The sequence below is a fragment of the Oenanthe melanoleuca genome, chromosome 28 (genome assembly GCF_029582105.1).
Source record: "Oenanthe melanoleuca isolate GR-GAL-2019-014 chromosome 28, OMel1.0, whole genome shotgun sequence".
Lineage (NCBI taxonomy): Eukaryota > Metazoa > Chordata > Aves > Passeriformes > Muscicapidae > Oenanthe > Oenanthe melanoleuca.
This window is the reverse complement of record NC_079361.1, coordinates 7,797-31,146: the sequence shown is the minus strand read 5'-3', so window position 1 is coordinate 31,146 and position 23,350 is coordinate 7,797. Positions and strand designations below refer to the sequence as shown.

Below are 23,350 nucleotides of genomic sequence, written 5' to 3'. Positions count from 1 at the left end.
TTTGGGGTTACTGGTTCTTACTGGTTTCACATTTTTACTTACTGGTTTTGCTTTTTTTCTTACTGGTTTTTACTGGTTTATACTGGTCTGGGGCCTGGGGATTACTGGGATGAACTGGGATGGGTTTTAGGATCACTGGGATGGGACTTGGGCTTACTGGTCCATACTGGTTTCGTGTTTTTCCTTACTGGTTTCTTGTTTTTTCCTTACCAGTTTCACTTTTTTTTTTTTACCCTTTTTTTTTTTTTACTGGTGTGAGGTCTGAGGTTACTGGGATGAGCTGGGATGGAACTTGGGATCACTGGGATGAACTGGGAGGAGATTTGGGCTTACTGGTCCATACCGGTTTCTCATTTTGGTTTACTGGTTTCTTCTTTTTTGCTTCTGGTTCATACTGGTTTATACTGGTTTGGGGTCTGGGGCTTACTGGGATGGACTGGGATGAACTGAGATGGGCTTCATGGTCACTGGAAGGGAATTTAGGGTCACTGACATGAGATTTGGGCCTACTGGTCCATACTGGTTTCTCATTTTTTCATACTGGTTTCTCGTTTTTTGTTACTGGTTTCTCATTTCTCCTTATACTGGTTTGGGGGTTACTGGGATGAACTGGAAGAGGATTGAGGTCACTGGGAGGGAATTTGGCTCTATTGTGAGAGCATTTGGGCTTACTGATTTCTACAGGTTTTTCATTTTTCCTCGCTGATTTCTCATTTTTTCTTACTGGTTTCACTTTTTTCCTTGCTGGTTTATACTGGTTTGGAGTCTGGGCTTACTGGGATGAACTGGGATTAACTGGGAATGGATTTAGGGTCACTGGGATGAACGGGGATGGATTTTGGGCTTACTGGCCCATACAGGTTTCTTATTTTTTCTTACTGATTTTGCATTTTTCCTTACTGGTTCATACTGGTTTATACTGGTTTGGAGTTTGACCTTAATGGGATGAACTGGGAGGGAATTTAAGGTCACTGGGAAGGGATTTGGGTTTACTGGGAGTTATTGGTTTCTTGTTTTCCCTAACTGGTTTCGCATTTTTCCTTACTGATTATAATTGGTTAATACTGGTTTGAGAGCTGGGGCTTACTGGAATGAACTGGGATGAACTGGGAGAGGATTTGGTGTCACTGGGAGGGGATTTGGCACTATGGTGAGAGCGTTTGGGATTACTGATTTTTACTGGTTTCTGATTTTTTCTTACTGATTTTATTTCTTACTGGTTTTTACTGGTTTATACTGGTTTGGGATTTGGGGTATACTGGGGTGAACTGGAATGAACTGGGATGGACTGGGAGTGGAATTCGGATTATTGAGATGAGCTGGGAGTGGATTTGGGCTTACTGGGAGTTACTGGTTTCATATTTTTCCTTACTGTTTTCTTCTTTTTTTGTTACTGGTTTATACTGGTTCATACTGGTTTATACTGGTTTGGTGTCTGGACTTACTGGGATGAACTGGGGTGGACTTTAGCGCCACTAGAAGGGAATTTAGGGTCACTGGGATGGGATTTGGGCTTACTGGTCCATACTGGTTTCTCATTTTACTTACTGGTTTCCCATTTTTCGTTACTGGTTCATACAGGTTTATACTGATTTGTGGTCTGGGCTTACTGGGATGAACTGGGATGGGCTTCACAGTCACTGGAAGGGAATTTAGGGTCATTGGCATAAGATTTGGGCTTATGGTCCATATTGGTTTCTCATTTTTACTTACTGATTTCTCATTTTTCCTTACTGGTTTCCTGTTTTTCATTACTGGTTTCACATATTTATTAACTGGTTTATACTAGTCCATACTGGTTTGCCCTGCAGGCCCTGGTCCGTCAGATCTTGGCCTCCCTGCCCGTGGCCAGCTGGGGCCGAGCGCTGCTGGTGGCCACGCTGGGCCGGGAGCTGGGACTGGGAGTGGTGCCCCATCCCAGTAAGGAACCTTTACTGGTTGAACTGGTGGAGGCTGTGGGGTCCTGTGCCGACCGCGCGGCGCTGAGGAGGCGGCTGAGGTGCGAGTGTGCTGTCTGTGGCTGGGGGCTGCCGCGGCAACTGGTGTGTACTGGTTTATACTGGAAGGATGCTGGTTTATACTGGGAGGGAATTAAAGGGTTGTACTGGGAGGGATTGGGAGGGAATTAAAGGGTTAAAAATGGGGGAAATGGGGATGAAAGGGAGGAGAAATGGTTAAAATGGGATTTGGGGTTACTGGTTTATAGTGGTTTCGACTGGTTTATACTGGGAGGGGGCTGCGTTATACTGGGAAGGAACAACTGGAAGGTTGTACTGGGAGTGAACTGGGAGGGGTTTGGGAGGGGATTAAAGGGTTAAAAATGGGGGAAATGGGAAAATGGGAATTTGGGGTTACTGGTTTATGCTGATTTATACTGGGAGGGGGCTGGGTTGTACTGGGAGGGACTGCGAGGGGATTTGGGAGGGCATTAAAGGGTTAAAAGGGGGGAAAAGGAGGGAAAATGGGGATTTGGGGTTGTTGGTTTGTACTGGTTTATACTGGGAAACTGGGAGGAACTGGGAGTGGTTTGGGAAGGACTGGGAGGGGATTAAAGGGTTAAAAATGAGGGCAAATGGAGATTTGGGCTTTCTGGTTTATACTGGTTTGTACTGGTGTATACTAGTTTGTACTGATTTGCACAGGTTTGTACTGGTTTATACTGGTTTGGGGTTACTGGGGAGCTTATTGGGATGGGATTTGGGGTTACTGGGATGAACTGGGGTGAACTGAACTGGTTTATACTGGTTTGGTGTTTTGATGATTTTAATTTGTGCCACTATTAGTTTATGCTGATTTATACTGGTTCATATTGGTTTATACTGGTTTGGAGCAACTGGAACCATACTGGGATGAACTGGGAGCAACTGGTTTAGCTCTTTAATGCCTGCCAGTCCGTCCTTGACCGCCATAGAAACTCGTTATGGGAAACCTTACTGGTTCTTATTGGTCCAAAACAAACACTGGTTTATACTGGTCCATATCCGTCCATACTCGTTTAGATTGGTCCATACTGGTCCATACCGGTCCATACCAATCCATACTGGTTTATACCAGTCCATAATGGTCCATACCTGTCCATACTGGTTTGTACTGGTCCATACTAGTCCATACTGCTTTATACTGCTTTGTACTGGTTCATACTGGTTTATACTGTTTTGTGGTTATTGGGACTAACTGGGAGCAACTGGTTTAACTCTTTAATGCCTGCAATTCTCTTAGTGACCAACGGGGGGCAGCACCAGCATAGAAACCCATTGTGGCTGGGTTTTACTGGTCCATACTGGTTTATACTGGTCCATACCAGTCCATACTGGTTCATACTGACCCATATTGGTTTATTCCGGTCCACACTGGTCCATAGTGGTCCATACCGGTCCATACTGGTTTATACAGCTTTAATTTTTAATGCTTGCAATTCCTTATGTTATCACCAGGGGGCAGTACCACCATAGAAATCCATTGTGGCTGGTTCATACTGGTTCATACTGGTTTATACTGGTTTACACTGGTGCAGATGCAGTGGCTGCCCGGCTGCTCATGCCCGCTGTGCCCCGAGTGCTTCCGGCTCCATTTCACCGTCGGTGTCCGTGAGCGCGGCGTTGGCGCCTTGGGCTGCCCCAGCTGCGGCCGCCCAGACCTGCGGGACGAGGCCGAAAGACTCTGGTACTGGTCCACACTGGAGCCACAGGTAAATGGTTTAGATTGGTTTATACTGTGAGGGGAAAAAAGCGCTGGGAAAAACGGTGAAAAAACAGCGAAAAATGGTGAAAAAATGGCAGAGAAAGGGTTAAAAATGGGGGGAAACAGCAGAAAATGGGGGTTTGGGGTTACTGGTTTATACTGGTACTGGATTGGACTGGGAGGTCATTGGGATGAACTGAGAAGGGAAAAATGGTGAAATAACAGTTAAAAAACGTTAAAAATGAGCAAGAAATTGGAGAAAATGGGAATTTGGGGTTACTGATTTTATACTGGTTTATACTGATTTTATACTGGTTTATACTGATTTTATACTGGTTTATACTGGGAGGTTACTGGGATTAACTGGGAGGGACCTGGGAACAAACTGGGATGAACTGAGAGGGACTGCGAGCGGATTAAAGGGTTAAAAATGGTAGAAAAAGGGAAAAAATGGGGATTTGGGGTTACTGGTTTATACTGGGAATCACTGGTTTGGACTGGGATGAGGCCCAGCACCTCTGCTACTGGTCCATGCTGGAGTCCCAGGTTTGGACTGATTTGGACTGGGAGGGAACTGGGATGAGCTGGGAGGGGGAAAACTATGAAAAAACAGCCTAAAAAGGGTTAAAAATCAGCAAGAAATGGGGAAAATGGGGGAAATGGGGGTTTGGGGTTACTGGTTTATACTGGTTTATAGTGGTTTGGACTGGGAGGGGGCTGGGATGAACTGGGATGGCACTGGGAACAAACTGGGATGAACTGGGAGGGACTGGAAAGGAATTAAAGAGTTAAAAATGCGTGAAAATGGGGAAAATGGAGATTTGGGGTTACTGGTTTGTACTGATTTTTACTGGTTTGGGCTGTGACGAGGCCCGCACCCCAGCACCTCTGGTACTGGTCCACCCTGGAGCCCCAGGTAACTGGTTTGTACTGCTCAGGACTGGTTTGGACTGGGAGGGGAAAAAGAACACAGGGAGAAATGGCGAAAAAATGGCAAAAAGGTGAAAAAACGGTGAAAAATGGTGGGAAAACGGTGAAAATAGGGTTAAAATGGGGATTTGGGGTTACTGGTTTATACTGGGAGGGCACTGGGATGAACTGGGAGGGTCTGGGAGGGGAAAATAGTGAAAAAACTGTGAAAAAAGGTTTAAAAATGAGCAAGAAATGGGGAAAAATGGGGTTATGCAGGGTTACTGATTTATACTTGTTTGTACTGGTTTATACAGGGAGGTTATTGGGATGAACTGGGATGATCTGGGAGGGACTGAGCAGGGAAAAGTAGTCAAACAATGGTGAAAAGAGAGTTAAAATGAGCAAGAAATGGGGAAAATGGGGATTTGGGGTTACCTGTTTATACTGGTTTGTACTGGGAGGGCACTGGGATGAACTGGGAGGGGACTGGGAATAAAAGTTGGGATGAACTGCGTGGGGATTAAAGGGTTAAAAATGAGGGGCAATTGGGATTTGGGGTTCCTGGTTTATACTGGGAACAAACTGGGATGAACTGGGAGGGACTGGGAAAGGATTAAAGGGTAAAAATGGGGGAAATGGGGGAAAAAATGGGCATTTGGGATTACTGGTTTATACTGGGAGTCGCTCGTTTGGACTGGGACAAGGCCTAGTGCCTCTGGTACTGGTCCAGGCTGGAGCCACAGGTAACCAGTTTGGACTGGTCAGGACTGGTTTGGACTGGGAGGGGAAAAAAACACGAGGAAAAATGGTGAAAAAACGGCAAAAAACGGTGAAATGACAGCAGAGAAAGGGTTGAAAATGGGGTAAACGGGGGAATGGGATTACTGGTTTATACTGGTTTGGACTGGGAGGGCACTGGGAACAAACAGATGAATTGGGAGGCGCTGTGAGGGGATTAAAAAGTTAAAAAGGCAGAAAAATGGGGAAAAATTGGGATTTGGGGTTACTGGTTTATACTGGTTTGTACTGGGAGGTTACTGGTATGACCTGGGAGGGCACTGGGAACAAACTGGGATGAACTGGGAGGGACTGGGATGGCATTAAAGGGTTAAAAATGGGTGGAAAAGGGAAGAAATGGGGATTTGGGATTACTGGTTTATACTGGTTTATACTGGCTTGTACTGGTTTATACTGGGAGACCACTGGGAACAAACTGGGATGAACTTGGAGAGAGTTAAAGGATTAAATACAGTGATTTGAAGATTACTGGTTTATAGTGGTTTGGGATTTTTACTTACTGGTTCATATTGGGAGTGCTTACTGGTTTATACTGGTTTGTACTGGGAAGCCTTTAAAACCCACTGGGATCCCCCAATTCCCTATTTCCCCTTACTGGTTTATACTGGTTTGTGTTTTTCCCTTACTGGTTTGGGGTTTTTTCATACTGGGAGGGCTTATTGGTTTATACTGGTTTTTACTGGTTTATACTGGTGCAGCTGCGGCAGTGTTTGGACCCTGACACCTTCGGCCTCGTGACCCGGAAGTTGACGGAACTGGAGCTGCTGAAGGACCCCCAGTTCCTGTGGTGCCCCCATGTACTGGTTTATTATGGTTTATACTGGTTTATACTGGTTTGTACTGGGAGGGGTTTGGGGGTTACTGGTTTGGACTGGGAGGGCACTGGGAGCAAACTGGGGTGAAGTGGGAGGGGGGTTAAAGGGTTAAAAATGGGGATTTGGGTTTTACTGGTTTGTACTGGTTTGTACCGGTTTTGGGTTTTTCCTTACTGGTTTCATACTGGGAGTTCCTGGTCTTGTTTTGGGGGTTACTGGTTTGAACTGGGAGGGAACTGGGAGGGAATTTGGGGTTACTGGGAGTTACTGGTTTATATTGGGAGGGAATTTGGGGTTACTGGGAGTTACTGGATTATACTGGCTTATACTGGTTTGGGATTTGGGGCTTACTGGTTTATACTGAGAGTTACTGGTTTATACTGGGAGTTACTGGTTTGAACTAGGAGGGAACTGGGATGAACTGGGAAGAGATTTTGGGGTTACTGGTTTATACTGGGAGGGGATTTGGGGTTACTGTTTTATATTGGTTTATACTGTCTTATATTGGTTTGAGATTTTTTTTCAGGTTTGAACTGGGAGTTACTGGGATGAACTGGGAAAAGTTTTTTGTGTTACTGGTTTATACTGGTTTGTGATTTTCCCTTGCTGGTTTATATTGGGATGCAATTTTTCCCTTAGTGCTTTGAACTGGTTCATACTGGGAGCCTCCCAGTTCAAACTAGTCCTTCCCAGTATAAACCAGTAACTTCCAATTTGCCCCAGTGCTCCTTCGGGTTCATCTTTGAGGCTGAGCGCGGCCCCGCCCAGTGTCCCCAGTGCCACAAGCAGTGCTGTCCCCGCTGCCAGCTCCCGGTACTGGTTTATACTGGTTTATACTGGTTTGGGGTTTTTTCTTACTGGTTTGTACTGGGAATGAACTGGGAGGGACTGGGAGGGGATTTGGGGGTGCTGGGAGGGGGTTAAAGAGTTAAAAATGGGGGCTTGGTTACTGGTTTATACTGGTTTTTACTGGTTTGGACTGGGAGGGACTGGGAATGAACTGGGATGAACTAGGAGGGGATTTAAAGGGTTAAAACAGGGTTAAATTGGGATTTTGGGGTTACTGGTTTATAGTGGTTTGTACTGATTTGGGTTTTTTTCTTATTGGTTTATACCTGTTTTGACTGGGAATGAACTGGGATGGAGTTAGAGAGTTTAAAAGTGGATTTTTGGGGTTACTGGTTTATACTGGTTTATATTGGTTTGTACTGGTTTGAGGGTTCTGGGGCCATTTTTTGGGGGATTTTACGTCCAATTTTTTGGGTTTTTTTTTGGGGGGGATATTTTGCAAATTTTTGGGGGGATTTTTTGGGATAAATCTGTGGAATTTTGGGAATTTTTGGGATTTAGGGAATTTTTTTGTGAATTTTTTGGGAATTTTTGAGATTTTTTAGTAGTTTTTTGGGATAATTTTTGGAATTTATTTTTTTTAATTTTTCGGGATTTTTGGGGGGGAATTTTTGGGTTTTTTTGGGGGGGATAATTTTAGGGAATTCTGAGCATTTTGTGTGGAGATTTTTGGGAGAATTTTGGGATAATTTTGTGGAATTTTGGAGGATTATTTGGGGGATTTTTTGGGATATTTTGGGGATTTTTTTAATATAATTTTGGGATATTTTTTGATTTTTGGGGATTTTTTTGGGATATTTTTGGGAAATTTTTGGGGGGAATTTTTGGGATATTTGGGGGGATTTTTGTGGATTTTTTGGGATAATTTTATGGAATTTTTGGGCAAAATTTGGGCAAAATTTGGGGATAATTTTAAGGAATTTGGGGAATTTTTTATGATTTTTGGAGATTTTTTTGGGGAATTTTTGGGGGATTTTTTTGCAGGTTTTTTGGGATATTTTTGGGATTTTTGCGGAGGATTTTTGGGCCTTTTTTGTGATGTTTTTCCCTCTTTTTTCTGATTTTGGGGCCATTTTTGGGGCATTTTGTGATTCAATTTTTTAATGGAAATTTTGGATTTTTTTGGATATTTTTGGGATTTTTGGGGGGAATTTTTTGGATAATTTCGTGGAGTTTTGGAGAATTTTCAGGGGCATTTTAGGGATATTTTTTGGTGTCATTTTTTGGAATTTTGGGGGTAATTTTGAGGATAATCCTATGGAGTTTTAGCATTTTTGGGGGGGATTTTTGGCAGAATTTTGTGGAATTTTTTGGGATATTTTTGGGACAATTTCATAGATTTTGGGAGATTTTTGGGGTATATTGGGCACATTTTGGGGAGAATTTTTTTGATTAATTTGAGATCATTTAATGAAATTTTGGGATAATTTTTGGGATGATTTTGGGATCATTTAATGAAATTTTGGGATTTTTTTTTGGGCCTTTTTCAGACTATTCAGGAATTTTGGAACATTTTTATGACTTTCTTGGTGATTTTTGGTGCCATTTTTTGGGATATCAGGGTTGGATTTTTGGGGGGATATTGTTGGGATTTTTGGGATAATTTGGGGGATTTTTTGGGATTTTTTGGGGGGATTTTGGGGACACTTTTGGGATCTGTCTCTTTTTTTTTTTTCATATTTTTGTGATTTTGGTGCCATCTTTTGGCAATTTCAGGGTTATTGGGACTTTGGGGTCTGGTTTTTTTGAGAATATTTGGGATAGATTTGAGGTAATTTTGGGATACTTTGGGACTGATTTTAACCCTTTGCTGGCAGTGGGACCCCTATCACTCCTCCCTGTCCTACACTGATTTCGGGACCATTTTGGGGGATTTGGGGTCCAATTTTTTAATGGAATTTTTGGAATTTTTCAAAAATATTTTTTGGGGGATATTTTGTGATAATTTTGGCATCATTTAGTGGAATTTTGGGATTTTTTGGGGAGATTTTTGGCAGAATTTTGTGGAAGGTTTGGGGATATTTTTGGGACAATTTCATGGATTCTTGGGGGGAGTTTTGGGACAGTTTTGGGGATTTTTGAGGATGTTTCTTGGGGGATTTGTGGTAGAATTTGGGGACATTTTGGGGGAATATTTTGAGATCATTTCTTGGAATTCTGTGAATATTTTTTTTTGCAATTTTTGAGCCATTTTTGGAAATTTTGGGGCATTTTTGGGATTTCTTTGTCTCTTTTTTTTTTCCCTTTTTTTGTGATTTCAGGGTCGTTTTTTGGGATTTTGGGGTCGGGGTTTTTTTGGGATTTTCAGGATAATTTTCAGGATAATTTTTAGGATAAATTATGGGATATTTAGCAACTGACCTTAACGCTTTGCTGACAGTGGGACCCTCGTCACTCCTCGCTGTCCTGCACTGATTTTGGGTCGTGGCTCCGCTCCAGGGAAACACCGGGGCCCAGCCAGGGCTTGGGGGCGTTCTTGGGGGAGATGGGCATTGGTGAGAGAGAAAAAATGGGGGGAAAACGGGAAAATGGGAAAAGTGGGGAAATGGGGAAAAATAAAATTATAAGAGAATAAATGGGGGAAAAAAATGGGGGGGAAATGAGGGGGAAAGTGAAAAAAAATTAAAAGTATAGGAGAAAAAGTAAGGAGGAAATGATGAGAAAAAATCAAAATTATCGGAGAAAAAATGGGGGGGAAAAATCAAAATTTTAGGAAGAAAAAATGCAGGGAAAAAACAGGGGAAAAAATCAAAATTATAGGAGAAAAAATGGGGGAAAATGAGAAAAAAATCAAAATTATAGGAGAAAAAATGGAGGGAAATGGGAAAAATGGGAATTATAGAAATTATGGGGGAAAAAAAGGAAAAAAAATTGAAATTATAGGAGAAAAAATGGGGGAAAAATTGGGGGAAATGGGTGAAAAAATGGGAAAAAAAATCAGAATTATGAAAGAAAAAATGTGGGGAAAATGAAAAATGTGGAAAAAGTGAAAATTACAGGAAAAAAATGGGGGAAAAGGGGGCAAAAATCAGAATTATAGGAGAAAAACTGGGAGGAAATTGGGGAGAAAGTAGGGAAATAAAGGGAAAAAACTCACAATTACAGGACGAAAAAATGGGGGAAAATGACAAAAACCCGAAAATTATAAGAGAAAAATTTGGGAGAAATGGGGGAAAAACATGGGGGGGAAAAGGGGAAAAAGGCAAAAAAAATTGGGGCAAAAATCAAAATTATAGAAGAAAAAAATGGGGGGAAATAGAAAAATGGGGGAAAAAGTTGAAATTATAGAAGAAAAAATGGGGGAAAATTGGGGGGAAAATGGGGAAATGGGAATAATGGGGATAATGGGGGAAATGGGGAAAAAATGGGGGGAATGGGGAGGAAAGGCAATTATGAGGAAAAAATGGGTAAAAAGAGGGAAAAAAAATTAGAGGAGGAAGAAATGGGGGAAAAATGGGGGAAATGGAAAAAAAAGAAAATTATAAATGGGGGAAATGGGGGGAAAATGGGGAAAAAATCAAAACTATAGGAGAAAGAATGGGGCGAAATGGGAAAAGGGAAAAATTGGGAAAAAATGGGGGAAATTGAGAAAAAAAATCAAAATTAAAAGAGGGGAAAATGGGGGGAAAAAAACAAAATTTTAAGAGAAAAAATGGGGTGGAAAATGGGAAAAAAAAGGGAAAAAGTGGGGAAAAAATGAGGAAAAAATCAAAATAATCTGAAAAAAAACGGGGGAAACTGGAAAAAATGTAAAGTATAGGAGAAAAAACGGGGGTGAAAAATGGGGGGGAAATGGGAAAAAATGGGGGAAATGGGAAAAAAATCCCAAAAATGTAGAAGAAAAAAAATGAGGGAAAATGGGGGAAAAATGTGAAAAAACAGAGGGGAAAAATAGGGAAAAATGGGAAAAAATAACATTATAAGAGAAAAAATGGGGAGAAAAATGGGGGAAAATATCAAATTTATTGGAGGAAAAAATGGGGACAGGATGGGGAAAAAATTGGGGAAAAATTGGGAAAATATGGGAAGAACAAGGGGAAAGAATAGGGGAAAAATGGGAAAGGGAAAAAATGAAAAATTATAGGAGGAAAAAATGGAAAATAGGTAAGAAAACTGCAAAAAATTGGGGAAAATGGGGAAAAATGGGAGAAAAATTGGGAAAAAAATTCAAAATTATGGGAGAAAAAATGGGAAGAAATGTGGAAAAAATAGGGAAAAAATGGGGGAAATGACAAAAAAAATCAGAATTATAGGAGGGGAAATGGGAAAAAAATGGAAATTATTGGAGAAAAAAATGTGGAAAAATTGGGAAAGAAAGAGAAAGGATTTGAGTTTATTGACGGAAAAATTGGGTAAAAATAGGGAAAAATGGGAAAAAATAGGGGAAAAGGGAATTATGGGGGAGAATGGAAAAAAACAGTGAAAAATAGGGAAAAAATTGGAAAATTATAGGAAAAAATGGGGGAAAATGGGAAAAAACAGGGAGGAAATGGAAAAATGGAAGGAAATGACAAAAACTTTAAAATTAGATGAAGAACAAATGGGGATAAATGGGGAAAAAATTAAAATTATTGGGGGGGAAAATGAGAAAAAAAATCAAAATTACAGGACAAAAAATGGGTAAGATGGGGAAAAATTGGTGAAATAAAGGCAGAAAAATAGGGGGAAATGGGAAAAAAAGAAAATTATAGCAGAAAAAATGGGAAAAATGGGGGAAATCAAAATTTTAGGGAAAAAATGGGAGAAAATAGGGGGAAAACCGGGGAAAATAGGGGGAAAGTGAGAAAAAAATGGGGAAAGTGAAAATTTTAGGGGAAAAAATGGGGGAGAATGGGAATTATGGGAGAAAAGATCAAAACTATGGGAGAAAAAATGGGAAAAAATAAGGAAAAAGCAGGGAAAAAATTGGGTAAAATGGTGTGGGGGGGAAATGGGAAGAAATGGGGGAAAAATAGAAAAGAAGGAAAAAAACCAAAATAATCGGAGAAAAAAATGGGAAGAATGAGGAAAAGAAAGGGAAAAAATGGGAAAAATTGGGGGGGAAAAAATCACAATTACAGGAGAAAAAATGGGGGGGAAATGGGAAAAAATGGGAAAAATGAGAAAAAATGGGAAAAATGGGGAAAAATGAGAAAAGATGGAAAAATTGGGAAAAAATGGGAAAAGCGAGAATTTGGGAAGTTTTTTTTCTCCTTTTTCCCATTTTTCCCTGTTTTTTCAATGATTTTCACCCAAATTTTGCCCAATTTTCTAAATTAAACCAAATTTTTTTAAAATTTCCCAAATTTTGGTTAACTTGTATGAATTTTATTTCTTTCAGAGTGCCCCCAGTGCGGGCAGTGCTTTGCCCTGGCCCGAGGTGGCTGTTTGCATTTCCAGTGCTCCCAGTGCCAGCACCAGTTCTGTGCCGGCTGCGGGGTCCAGTTCCACCAGCCTGGGGTGAGAATTGCACTGTTTTATACTGGTTTATACTGGGAGGGACTGGGAGGGGAAAAATGGGGAAAAAATGGTAAAAATTGGGTGGAAAATGATGAAAAAATGGAGAAAAAAGGGTTAAAAATGAGGAAAATATGGGAGAAAAGGGGAAAAAATAGGGGAAATGGGATTAGGGGTTACGGATTTGTACTGGTTTTTACTGGTTTGTACTGGGAGGGACTGGGAGGGGAGAAGTGGTGAAAAAATGGTAACAAATGGGTGAAAAAGGGGTTAAAAATGGGAAAAATATGGGGGGAAATGGGTTAAAAGTGGGGATTTGGTGTTACTGGTTTGTACTGGATTATACTGGGAGGGACTGGGAGGAGAAAATAGTGGAAATTGGGTGAAAATAGAATGAAAAATTACAATATGGTGAAAAAAGGCTAAAAAATAGGAAAATATGGGGGAAAATGGGTTAAAATGGGGTTTGGGGTTACTGGGAGGGACTGGGGGGGAAAATGCGGTAAATTGGGTGAAAATTGGGTGAAAATGAGGAAAAAATGAGGAGAAAATGGGGGGGAGATGGGGATAAAATGGGAAAATGCAGATTTGGGGTTACTAGTTTGTACTGGGAGAAGGTCAGGGGTGAACTAGGAGTTACTGGTTTGGACTGGGAGGGGGAAAATGGTGAAAATCGGGTAAAAAATGACAAAAAATGGTGAAAAAAGGGTAAAAATTAGGAAAATATGCAGGAAAATGGGTTAAGAGGTGGTTTGGGGTTACTGGTTTGTACTGGGAGGGACTGGGAGGGGAAAAATGGGGAAAATGGTGAAAAAATGGTAAAAACTGGGTGAAAAATTATTAAAAATGGAGAAAATATGGGGGAAAAGAGTTAAAATTGCTAAATTATGAGTTAAAATGGGGAGAAAAGGGTTAAAAATGGTTAAAATGGGGTTTGGGGTTACTGGTTTGTACTTGGAGGGAAAAAATGGGAAAAAGGGTTAAAAATTAGGAAAATTAGGGGGAAGGGTTAAAAGGGGGTTTGCGCTTACTGGTTTGTACTGGTTTATACTGATTTGGAATGCGAGAGAACGGGGAGGGGAAAAATGGGAAAACACCTGAAAATTCGGTGAAAATTTGGTGAAAAATGATTTAAAAATAGGGAAAATATGGGGGAAAAGGGTTAAGAAAGTGTTAATATGGGATTTGGGTTACTCGTTTATACTGGGAGGAACTGGGAGGGGATTTTGGGGCCCTTTTGGGTCAACTTCTGGGTCATTTTATGATTTTTTTTTGTGTGGATTTTTGTGCTAATTTTGGGTCATTTTTGTGCCAATCTTGTGTCAATTTTTTTTTTTCATTGCCATATTTTGGGTCTTTTTTGGGTCATTTTTTTGTGTTATTTTCGTGTCAATTCTGGGTCATTTTTTGTGCCAGTTTTTTCTGGTTTTTTGCTATTTTTGGGTCATTGTTGTGGCAATTTTGTGTCAATTTTTTCTAATTTTTTTTCATCTTTTAGGTCAATTTTGTGCCATTTTTGAGTCAATTCTGAGTTTTTTTGCCATTTTTGTGTTATTTTGGGGGCAATTTGGTGCCATTTCGGCATCATTTTTTGGGTAATTTTCATGCCAATTTCAGTGTCAATGTTTAGTCATTTTTTATCATTTTCTTGACATTTTCTGGTTCATTTTTGTGCCAATTTCATTTTTTAAGTAATTTTTGGGTCATTTTTGTACTATTTTTGGATCATTTTAATGTCATTTTTTGTGTCATTTTGATGCTAATTTTTGTGTCAAGTTTTTGTAATTTTATTTCCATTTTTGGAGTCAATTTCATGTCATTTTCATGCCATTTTTATGTCATTTTTGTGACATTTTCATGTGTTTTTAGAGTCAATTTTTTGTCACTTTTGTGTCATTTTGGGATCAATTTTGTCTTTTTTTTTGCTATTTTTGGATAATTTTTGTGCCACTTTGTGACAATTTTTTGTCTTTTTTTTCCGTTTTCTTGTAGTTTTTGTGCCATTTTTGTGCCATGTCACTTTTATATCAATTTTTGAGTAATTTTTTAGTTATTTTTAAATCATTTTGGGTCATTTTTGTGTCATTTTGGGGTCAATTTTTTGGCCGATTTTTTGTCTTTGTTTTTCTTATTTTGATTAATTTTGTGCCAATTTTGGGTCAATTTTAAGTCAGTTTTTGTGACCATTTTTGTGCCAATTTTTGGTCAATTTCCTGTGAATTTTTAGGTTATTTTTGGGTAATTTTTGTGTCTTATTTCATTAATCTTTTGGTCATTTTTGTGCCATTTCTGTGTCAATTTTTGGTCAATTTTGGGTCAATTTCATGCATTTTTGGCGCCATTTTCATGCTTTTTGTGCAATTTTTTCGTCAATTTTGGGTCATTTTTGTGTCACTTTTGTGGCATTTTTGGGTCAATTTCCTGTGAACTTTTAGGTCACTTCTGTGTCTTTTTTTGGGTAATTTTTCTGTCATTTTTGCGCCATTTTGCAGTTAATTTTTGAGTCATTTTTGTGATATTTTTTTGCATCATTTTGGGGTCAATTTTTTATTATTTTGTGTCATTTTCATGACAGTTTTTGGATCATTTTTGAGCCATTTTTCTGCCATTTTTTCTGTCAGTTTTGGGTAATTTTTTGGTCAATTTCCTGTGAATTTTCATGTTATTTTTGTACTGTTTTTGTGGCAATTTTTTCTCAATTTTTTTCTGTTTTTGGGTCATTATTTTGCCAATTTTTGGTCGATTTCCTGTGAATTTTTAGGTAATTTTTGGCTCATTTTTGGGTCAATTTTTTTCCAATTTTGGGTCAATTTTTGGTCAGTTTGGTGTAATTTTTGTGCCATTTTGGGGGGGTGGGGTTTGGGCCATTTTTGGGTCTTCTTTGAGGGAATTTTTTATTATTTTTGTATCAGTTTTTGGGTCATTTTTCTGCCAATTTTGGACCAATTTTCAGTCAATATCGGGTCGTTTTTGTGTCAATTTCCTGGGAATTTTTAGGTCATTTTTGAGTCAATTTTGTTTCATTTTTGGGTCATTTTCCCCCATTTTCCCCCATTTTTTCCCCAGATTTCCCCATTTTCCCCAGTTCTCCCCATTAATTTTTTTTTTCCTTTTCCCCCCAAAATCTCCCCAAAAAATCCAGAGCTGCCCCTCCCCTCAGTGCCACCTGCGGGGATCCCTTCATGGCCACCACCCTCGGGATTGTCTGTTCTACCTGCGGGACTGGGCCCCAGACCGGCTCCAGCAGCTGCTCACGGTGAGAGTTCTGGTTTATAGTGGTTTGGACTGGGAGGCGAAAAAACGGGAAAATGGTGAAAAAAGGGTTGAAAACAGCCAAGAAATGGCCAAAAAATGGGTTAAAGGGTTAAAAAAGGGGATTTGGGGTTTATACTGGGAGGGACTGGGAGGTTGAAAGTATGGGAAATAACAGCAAAGAAAAGGGTTAAAAAAACCCAAAAAATGGGGGGAAGTGGGAAAAAAGGGATGAAGAAAGGGTTAAAAAGGGTTACATGGGATTTGGATTACTGGTTTGTACTGGGAGGGACTGGGAGGTGAAAAAACGGTGAAAAAGCGGCAAAAAAAAGGAATAAAAATGAGGAAAATACAGGGAAAAAAGGTTAAAAAGGGTTAAATCTGGATTGGGGGTTGCTGGTTTGTACTGGTTTGTACTGAGAGCTGAAAAAATGGGGGAAAACGGTGGAAATGGCAAAAAAAAGGTTAAAAACAGCCAAGAAAGGTGGAAAAGAGGGTTAGGAAAGGGTTAAATGGGATTGGTGGTTGCTAGTTTGTAGTGGTTTATACTGGTTTGTGCTGGGAGGGCCTGGGAGGGAATTTTGGGGAAAAAATTGCAAAAATTGGAGAAAAATCAAGGATTTTGGTGTTACTGGTCCATACTTATTCATACTGGTTCATACTGGTCCACACTGCTTTCTCCCCAGGCTGCGAATGTCGCCTTTGAGACGGAGCCGCCCCCTGAGGCCCCATCCAACCCAACTGGTTGGTACTGCTTTGTACTGGTTTGGACTGGGAGACCCCAAATTTTTCCAGTTTTTTCCCAAAATCCCTGAATTTCATCAAAATTCTGAAATTTTCCCCTAAAATCCCCAAAATTACCCTCCCAAAATCCCCTAAAATCCCCCAAATTTTCCCCAAAATCCCTGAATTTCACCCCAGAAATCCCCCAAATTTTTTTTTCCCAAAAATCCCCAAGTTTTCCCCAAAATTCCAGATTTCCCCCAAATTTTTTACCAAAAATTCCCCAATTTTCAGCCGAAGAACCCCCAATTTTTTCCCAATTTTTTCCCCCAATTCCCCAAAAAATTCCCAAATTTCCCATTTTTTCCCAAAATTTTCCCAAAATCCCTGAATTTCTCCCAAAATCCCCAGTATTCTCCCCAAAATTCCCAATTTTCTGTTTTTTCCCCAAAATCCTCATTTTTCACCCTAAAAATCCCCAAATTTTTCCCCAAAATCCCAGTTTTTTTCCCATATTTCCCCCAAAGATCCCCAAAATTTTCTCCAAAATCCTCAATTTTCCCCTCATTTTTCTGTTCCACAATTCTGATTTTTCCCCATCTTTTTACCAAAAATCCTGGAATTTTTTCCCTAAAATCCCCAGCTTTTTCCCAAAATCCTCAAATTTTCACCATAAAACCCCCAATTTTTTCCCAAATTTTCCCAAAATTTCTCAAAATTTGCTTTTTTACCCAAAATTTTCCCTCAAAATCCCCAAATTTTCCCAAAATCCACCAAATTTCCCCAAAAAAATCCCCAATTTTTTTCCCAAAATCTCCAAAATATACCTATATCCCCAAATTTCCTCCAAATTTCCCCAGTTTTTATTTCTTAAAAATCCCCCAATTTCCCCAAAATTCCCAGTTTTCCCCCAATTTTTTACCAAAAATCCCCGAATTTTCTCTCTGAAAATCCCCAATTTTTCCCCAAAATTTCCCCCCAAAAAGCTCCAATTTTTCACCAAATCCCCAATTTTCCCCCCAGATTTTCCCAAATTTTTCCCAAAGTTCCCTTTTTTCCTGAATTTTTTCCCAAAATCTTCATTTTTACCCCCAAAATCCCCAATTATTTTTCCCCAAAAATCCACAAAATTTCACCAAAAATTTCCAAATTTTCCCCCAAATTCCTGTTTTTCACCCCAAAAATCCCTAAATTTTCCCAAAATCCCCAATTTTTTTTTCCCAAAAATCCACAAAATTTCACCAAAAATTTCCAAATTTTCCCCCAAATTCCTGTTTTTCACCCCAAAAATCCCCAAATTTTCCCAAAATCCCCAATTTTTTTTCCCAAAAATCCACAAAATTTCACTAAAAATTTCCAAGTTTTCCCCCAAATTCTTGTTTTTCACCCCAAAAATCCCCAAATTTTCCCAAAATCCCCAATTTTTTCCTTCCCAAATTTCCCAAGTTCCCCCCCAAAATCCCCCAATTTTTTTTTCCACGAAAATCCCCAAATTTCACCCAAAATTCTCAATTTTCCCCCAATTTTTTTTCCCCAAATCCTCATTTTTCACCCCAAAATCCCCAATTTTCACTCTAAAATTTCCCTATTTTCCCCCCAAATTTCTTCAAAATCTCTCCAACTTTCCATTTTTTCCCAGAATCCCCAAATTTCTCCACAAAATCTTTATTTTCCTCACATTTTTTGCCCAAGATTCCCAAAATTCCTCCCAAAATCCCTAAATTTTCCCACAAAAGTTTTTCTTTAAAATTCTCAAAATTTCAATTTTTCCCAAAATTCTTCCCAAGATCCCCAAAATTTCCCCCAAAATCCCCTGATATCCCCCTCAAATCCCCATTTTTCACCCCAAAAAACCCCAAATTTTCTCCCAAACTCCCCAAAACCCACAAATCCCCAAATTTTCCCAAAATCCCCATTTTTACCCCGAAAATTTTATTTTTTCCCCAGGTCAGTGCCCGGTGCAGGAGCAGAAGGAGCTTGGGGCAACGCTGAGGGATGAAAACTGCGGGAGAGAAACGGCTCCAGGACAGGCTGGACTCTGCCGGTCAGTGGTCACTCACTGGTCACTCTGGGGTCATTTTAGGAAAACATGGGGATTTTTAGAGCATTTTTGTGGTTGTGGTCACTCAGTGGCGACTCAGGGGTCACTCAGTTGTCAGTGGTCACTCGGGTCATTTTAGGAAAATTTTGGGATTTTTTTGGAATTTTTTTTTTTTTTTTTTTTTTGTGATTTTTTTGGAATTTTTATTTTTAGAGCATTTTTAAGGCATTCTTTTTGCGTTTTTGGGCCATTTTTGAGACATTTTTGGGGTTGTAGGCACTCAGTGGTCACTCATTGGTCACTCAGTGGTAACTCAGATATCACTCAGTGGTCACTCAGGGATCACTCGGTCACTGGTCACTCCGGGGTCATTTTGGGATTTTTTGGGAATTTTGGGGATTTTTTTATTTTTTAGAGCATTTTTTGGGCATTTTTGAGGCTTTTTTGGGTCATTTTTGGGGTTGTGGTCACTCAGTGGTCAGTGGTCACTCAGGGTCATTTTAGGAAAATTTTGGGATTTATTAGAGCATTTTTGGGGTGGTTTTTTGGGATTTTTAGGGTTGTAGTTACTTACTGGTCACTCAGTGGTCACTCAGTGGTCAGTCGTAATTTTGGGTCAATTCTGGGTCAATTTTAGGCATTTTTAAAGCATTTTTGGGGCATTTCTTGTGATTTTTTTGTGCTGTGGTCACTCACTGGTCACTCAGTGGTCACTTAGCAGTCACTACACCGAGTACATGGTGTCCCTGATCAACCGCCAGGGGCTGGACCTCACCCCTCTTTATGGCCCCACCGAGCTGCGCGCCGCCGCCCAGCACCACCTGGTGGCCGGGAGGAGATGCTGCTGCCCGGGTGAGAGCGAGGCTGCTATGCCCAGTCTATGATCACTCTATGGTCGCTCAGTGGTCACTCAGTGGTCATTTTGAGTAATTTTGGGTAATTTTTTAGGGTATTTTTGGGGCATTTTTATGGGTTTTTTTCAGGAGATTTTGGGCATTTTGGGGGTTTTGGTCACTCAGTGGTCACTCAAGGGTCACTCAGCGGTCATTCAGTGATCCCTCTTGGTCATTTTCGCACAATTTTGGGACAATTTTTGGGCTTTTTTGGGATTTTTTAGGGCATTTTTAAAGCATTTTTGGGGCATTTTTGGGACTTTTTGGGGTTGTGGTCACTCAGTGGTCGCTCAATGATCACTCTTGGTAAGTTTTAGACAATTTTGGATCAATTTTGGGTCATTTTTTAGGTTTTTTTGTGGATTTTTTGTGGATTTTTTTGGGTTGTGGTCACTTAGTGGCCACTCATTTGTCACTCACTGGTCACTCTGGTCATTTTGAGTAATTTTTGGGCAATTTTGGGTCAACTTCTGGGCATTTTTAGGACTTTTTTGGGGTTGTGGTCACTCAGTGGTCAATTGTGAATTAGAGGTGGTTTTGAGTCATTTTTAGGCATTTTTACGTCAATTTTGGGCATTTTTGGGTCGTTTTGTGCATTTTTTAGTGATTTTTTTTGGGCTGTGGTCACTCACTGGTCACTTTGGTCACTCTCTGTTCATTCAGCGGTCACTACACCGAATACCTGGTGTCCCTGATCAACCGCCATGGGCTGGACCCGGCCCCTCTCTACACACCCGCCGAGCTGCGCGCTGCTGCCCAGCGCCACCTGGCGGCCGGGAGGAGCCACTGTCGCCCTGGCGAGAGCGAGGCCGAGCACCTGCTGCGCCTGCGCCGAATGCTGGGGGAGGAGGCGCCCATCCGGCCACGCCCACCACGGGCAATATGCAAATGAGGGGGGACAAATATAGGCAAAGTGACTGTATATGGGAGAAATAACCATATATGGGAAAATGGGAAAAATTATCAAATATGGTCAAAAATGGAAAAAATGTGGGAAAAAATTGATAAATATGGGGGGAAATTGCGTTTTTGGGGGAATTTGGGGAATTTGGAGGAAATTTGCGTTCATTTTTGGGGCATTTTGGAACAATTTTGGAACAATTTTGGGTCATTTCGGGGCAATTTTGGGTGATTTTGGGTCCTTTTAAGGGCATTTTCGGGAATTTTGAGGTCATTAGGGAGAATTTAGGGAAATTTTGTGGACATTTTGGGTCATTTAGGGTCACTTTGGGAAGGCTGGGGACATTTGGGGGCAATTTTGGGGAAATTTGGGATCATTTTGGGGCAATTTTTGGGAATTTTTGGGTCATTTATGGGTCATTTTAGGGTCACTTTGAGATCATTTTGGGGCCATTTAAGGACAGTTTTGGGGTAATTTAGGATCATTTTGGGGCATTTTGAGGGAGTTTGGGGTCATTTTTGGGTCATATTGGGTCAATTCGGGTTAATTTCGAAGCGATTTTAGGACCTTTTGGGGTCATCTTGAGGCCGGTGACCCCACCCGAGCACCAACTGTGCCTGCGCCGACTGCTGGTGGAGGAGGCGCCCGTCCAGTCACGCCCACTGCGGGCAATATGCAAATGAGGGGGAACAAATATGGGCAAAATGACCATATATGGGAAAAATGGAAAAAAAAGACTAAATACGCTAAAAAATGGAAAAAAATGGGAAAAAACAGGAAAGATGGGGGAAATGGTGGTTTTGGGGGTTTTTGGGGTGATTTTTGGAGGGTTTGATGTCATAGCAGTTTGGGAGATTTTTGGGGAATTTTTGGGACATTTTGGGGGTTTTTGGGGAATTTTGGGGAATTTGGGGCAATTTGGGGACATCTTGGGGAATTTTTAGGGTAATTTTGGGGGAATTCTGGGTCACTTTGGGTCAATTTGGGATAATTTTGGAGCAATTTCAGGACCTTTTGTGGTAATTTTGGGGTCGGTGACTCAGCGAAGCACCAACTGTGCCTGCGCTGAATGCTGGGGGAGGAGGTGCCTGTCCAGTCACGCCCACTGCATGCAATATGCAAATGAGGAGGACTTATATGAGGGAAAATGACCATATAGGAAAAATGGGAAAAAATGGAAAAATGTGGGGGAAATGGCGGTTTTGGGGGATTTGGGGGAGTTTGGGGTAAATCTAGGGGGAGTTTGGGAAAATTTGAGGAAATTTTGGGGTCATTTTGGGGGATTTTTGAAACATTTTGGGGACACGTAGTGTCACTTTGGGGATATTTCGAGAGAATTTGGGGCATTTTGAGGGAGTTTTGGGTAATTTTGGGGTCATTTAGGGCCAATTTTGGGGAAATTTGGGGTCATTTCAGGGGCATTTTTGGGGTCATTTTGGAGCAGTTTGAGAGATTTTGGGGGCAGTTTTGGGGAATTTTCAGGACATTTTGGGAAAATTTGGAGGAGTATGAGGATCAATTTTGGGGCCTTTTGGGGTCATTTTGGGAGAATTTGGGAGCATTTTGGGGACCAACTGCACCTGTGCTGACTGCTGGGGGAGGAGGTGCCCATCTGGCCACGCCCACCACGGGCAATATGCAAATGAGGGGGAACAAATATGGGCAAAATTACCGTGTATGGAAAAAATGGGAAAAATATGGGAAAAAAAATGGGGGGAAATGGGGTTTTGGGGTGAATTTGGGGGATTTTGGTGTGATTTTGGGGGATCTCAGTGTCATTTAGGAGCAGTTTGGGGGAAATTTGGGGACATTTTGGGAGAAATTGGGGTCATCTTGGAGCAATTTTGGGGAATTTTGGGGTCATTTTTGGGGAATTTTGGGGTCATTTTTGGGGAATTTTGGGGTCATTTTGAGGTCATTTTGTAGCAGTTTGGGAGATTTTTGGGGCAGTTTTTTGTGATTTTGGAACATTTTCGGGCATTTGTGTTGGGTTGATGTGGCCAGAAATGTGTATTCTATCACCATCTGTTAAAACTGGGTGAGGGAGTGATTATTTATCTCAGTGGTACTTACCATCTGCTAATGGTCCATCATTAAGACAAGATGGGGCAATCAACTTTATCTTTTCCACAACCCATTCTCCCTCCAGGAAGATGTCATCTGCTGTGGTCCATTAAGTCCCACTGTATGACTGATAAAATTACATCGTCCCATTGGGAGATGCTCCAGCCAGGGGGAGGAACCAAGCCTTTCCTACCTAGATAAAAACTGAGATTTTGGACAGCAAGTTACCTTCTTTCCACTGGATTCCAGAGGAGAAGCCTGACCCTTTCTACATCATCCCTGGACTTCTGGAGGAAGGCTGCACCCTTCTACAGGCGCACTGCTTCAGCTGAACCACATCTGCCACTGCAGGGGGACTGTAACCACCATTTGACTGGACTGCTACCAGCGCTCTGACTGACGGGGTGTCAGATTGTATTCTGATTCTGTCAGGGTCGGGATTGGTTTTTTTTTTTTTTGTAATATTTTGTTTCAATTTTCTCAGTAAAGAGCTGTTATTCCGAATTGCCATATCTTTGCCTGACAGCCCCTTAATTTGAAATTTATAGTAATTTGGAGGGAGAGGGTTTACATTCTCCATTTCAAAAAGAAGCTTCTGCCTTTATTGGCAGATACCTGTCCTTAAAACCAGGACAGCAGAGGAAATGCGAGTTAATATGACCCAAATTACACAAAATGGCCCGAAAAATGGACAAAAAACTCCTGAAATCTGTACAACACTTAAACCCTGCCAAAATTCCAAGGATTGCTGGGAAAAGCATCAGGAAAAATCAAGGAGAAATTTAGCCTAAAAAAAAGGGAAAATCCCTGAAAATTTGCACTAAGAAACAGAGAAATCCCCCAGAAATTGCACAAGAAATGGTCAGAAAAACTCCTAACATCTGTACTAAAAAAACCAAAAATGGCCCATCAATCCATTGCCATTTCAAGGATTTCTGAGGAAAACACTAGGAAAAGGGATGGACAAAATATCCAGAGGAAATGT

General features: G+C 40.8%; 1 protein-coding gene across 3 annotated transcripts in view; it reads left to right on the top strand.

Moving 5' to 3' along the window:
- The window catches only part of RNF31 (ring finger protein 31), a 40,472-nt gene extending 17,595 nt beyond the window's left edge, over positions 1 to 22,877 (top strand). For all 3 annotated transcript variants that reach the window (XM_056512680.1, XM_056512681.1, XM_056512679.1), the window contains 10 exons: positions 1,812 to 2,042; positions 3,515 to 3,688; positions 6,090 to 6,188; positions 6,930 to 7,019; positions 9,436 to 9,550; positions 12,376 to 12,494; positions 15,634 to 15,747; positions 16,430 to 16,487; positions 18,414 to 18,510; positions 20,064 to 22,877. In XM_056512680.1, the coding sequence (XP_056368655.1) occupies positions 1,812 to 2,042; positions 3,515 to 3,688; positions 6,090 to 6,188; positions 6,930 to 7,019; positions 9,436 to 9,550; positions 12,376 to 12,494; positions 15,634 to 15,747; positions 16,430 to 16,487; positions 18,414 to 18,510; positions 20,064 to 20,292 (1,326 nt within the window). In that variant the 3' untranslated portion in view covers positions 20,293 to 22,877. The remainder of the gene's footprint in view (positions 1 to 1,811; positions 2,043 to 3,514; positions 3,689 to 6,089; positions 6,189 to 6,929; positions 7,020 to 9,435; positions 9,551 to 12,375; positions 12,495 to 15,633; positions 15,748 to 16,429; positions 16,488 to 18,413; positions 18,511 to 20,063) is intronic.
- Positions 22,878 to 23,350: the final 473 nt, after the last annotated feature.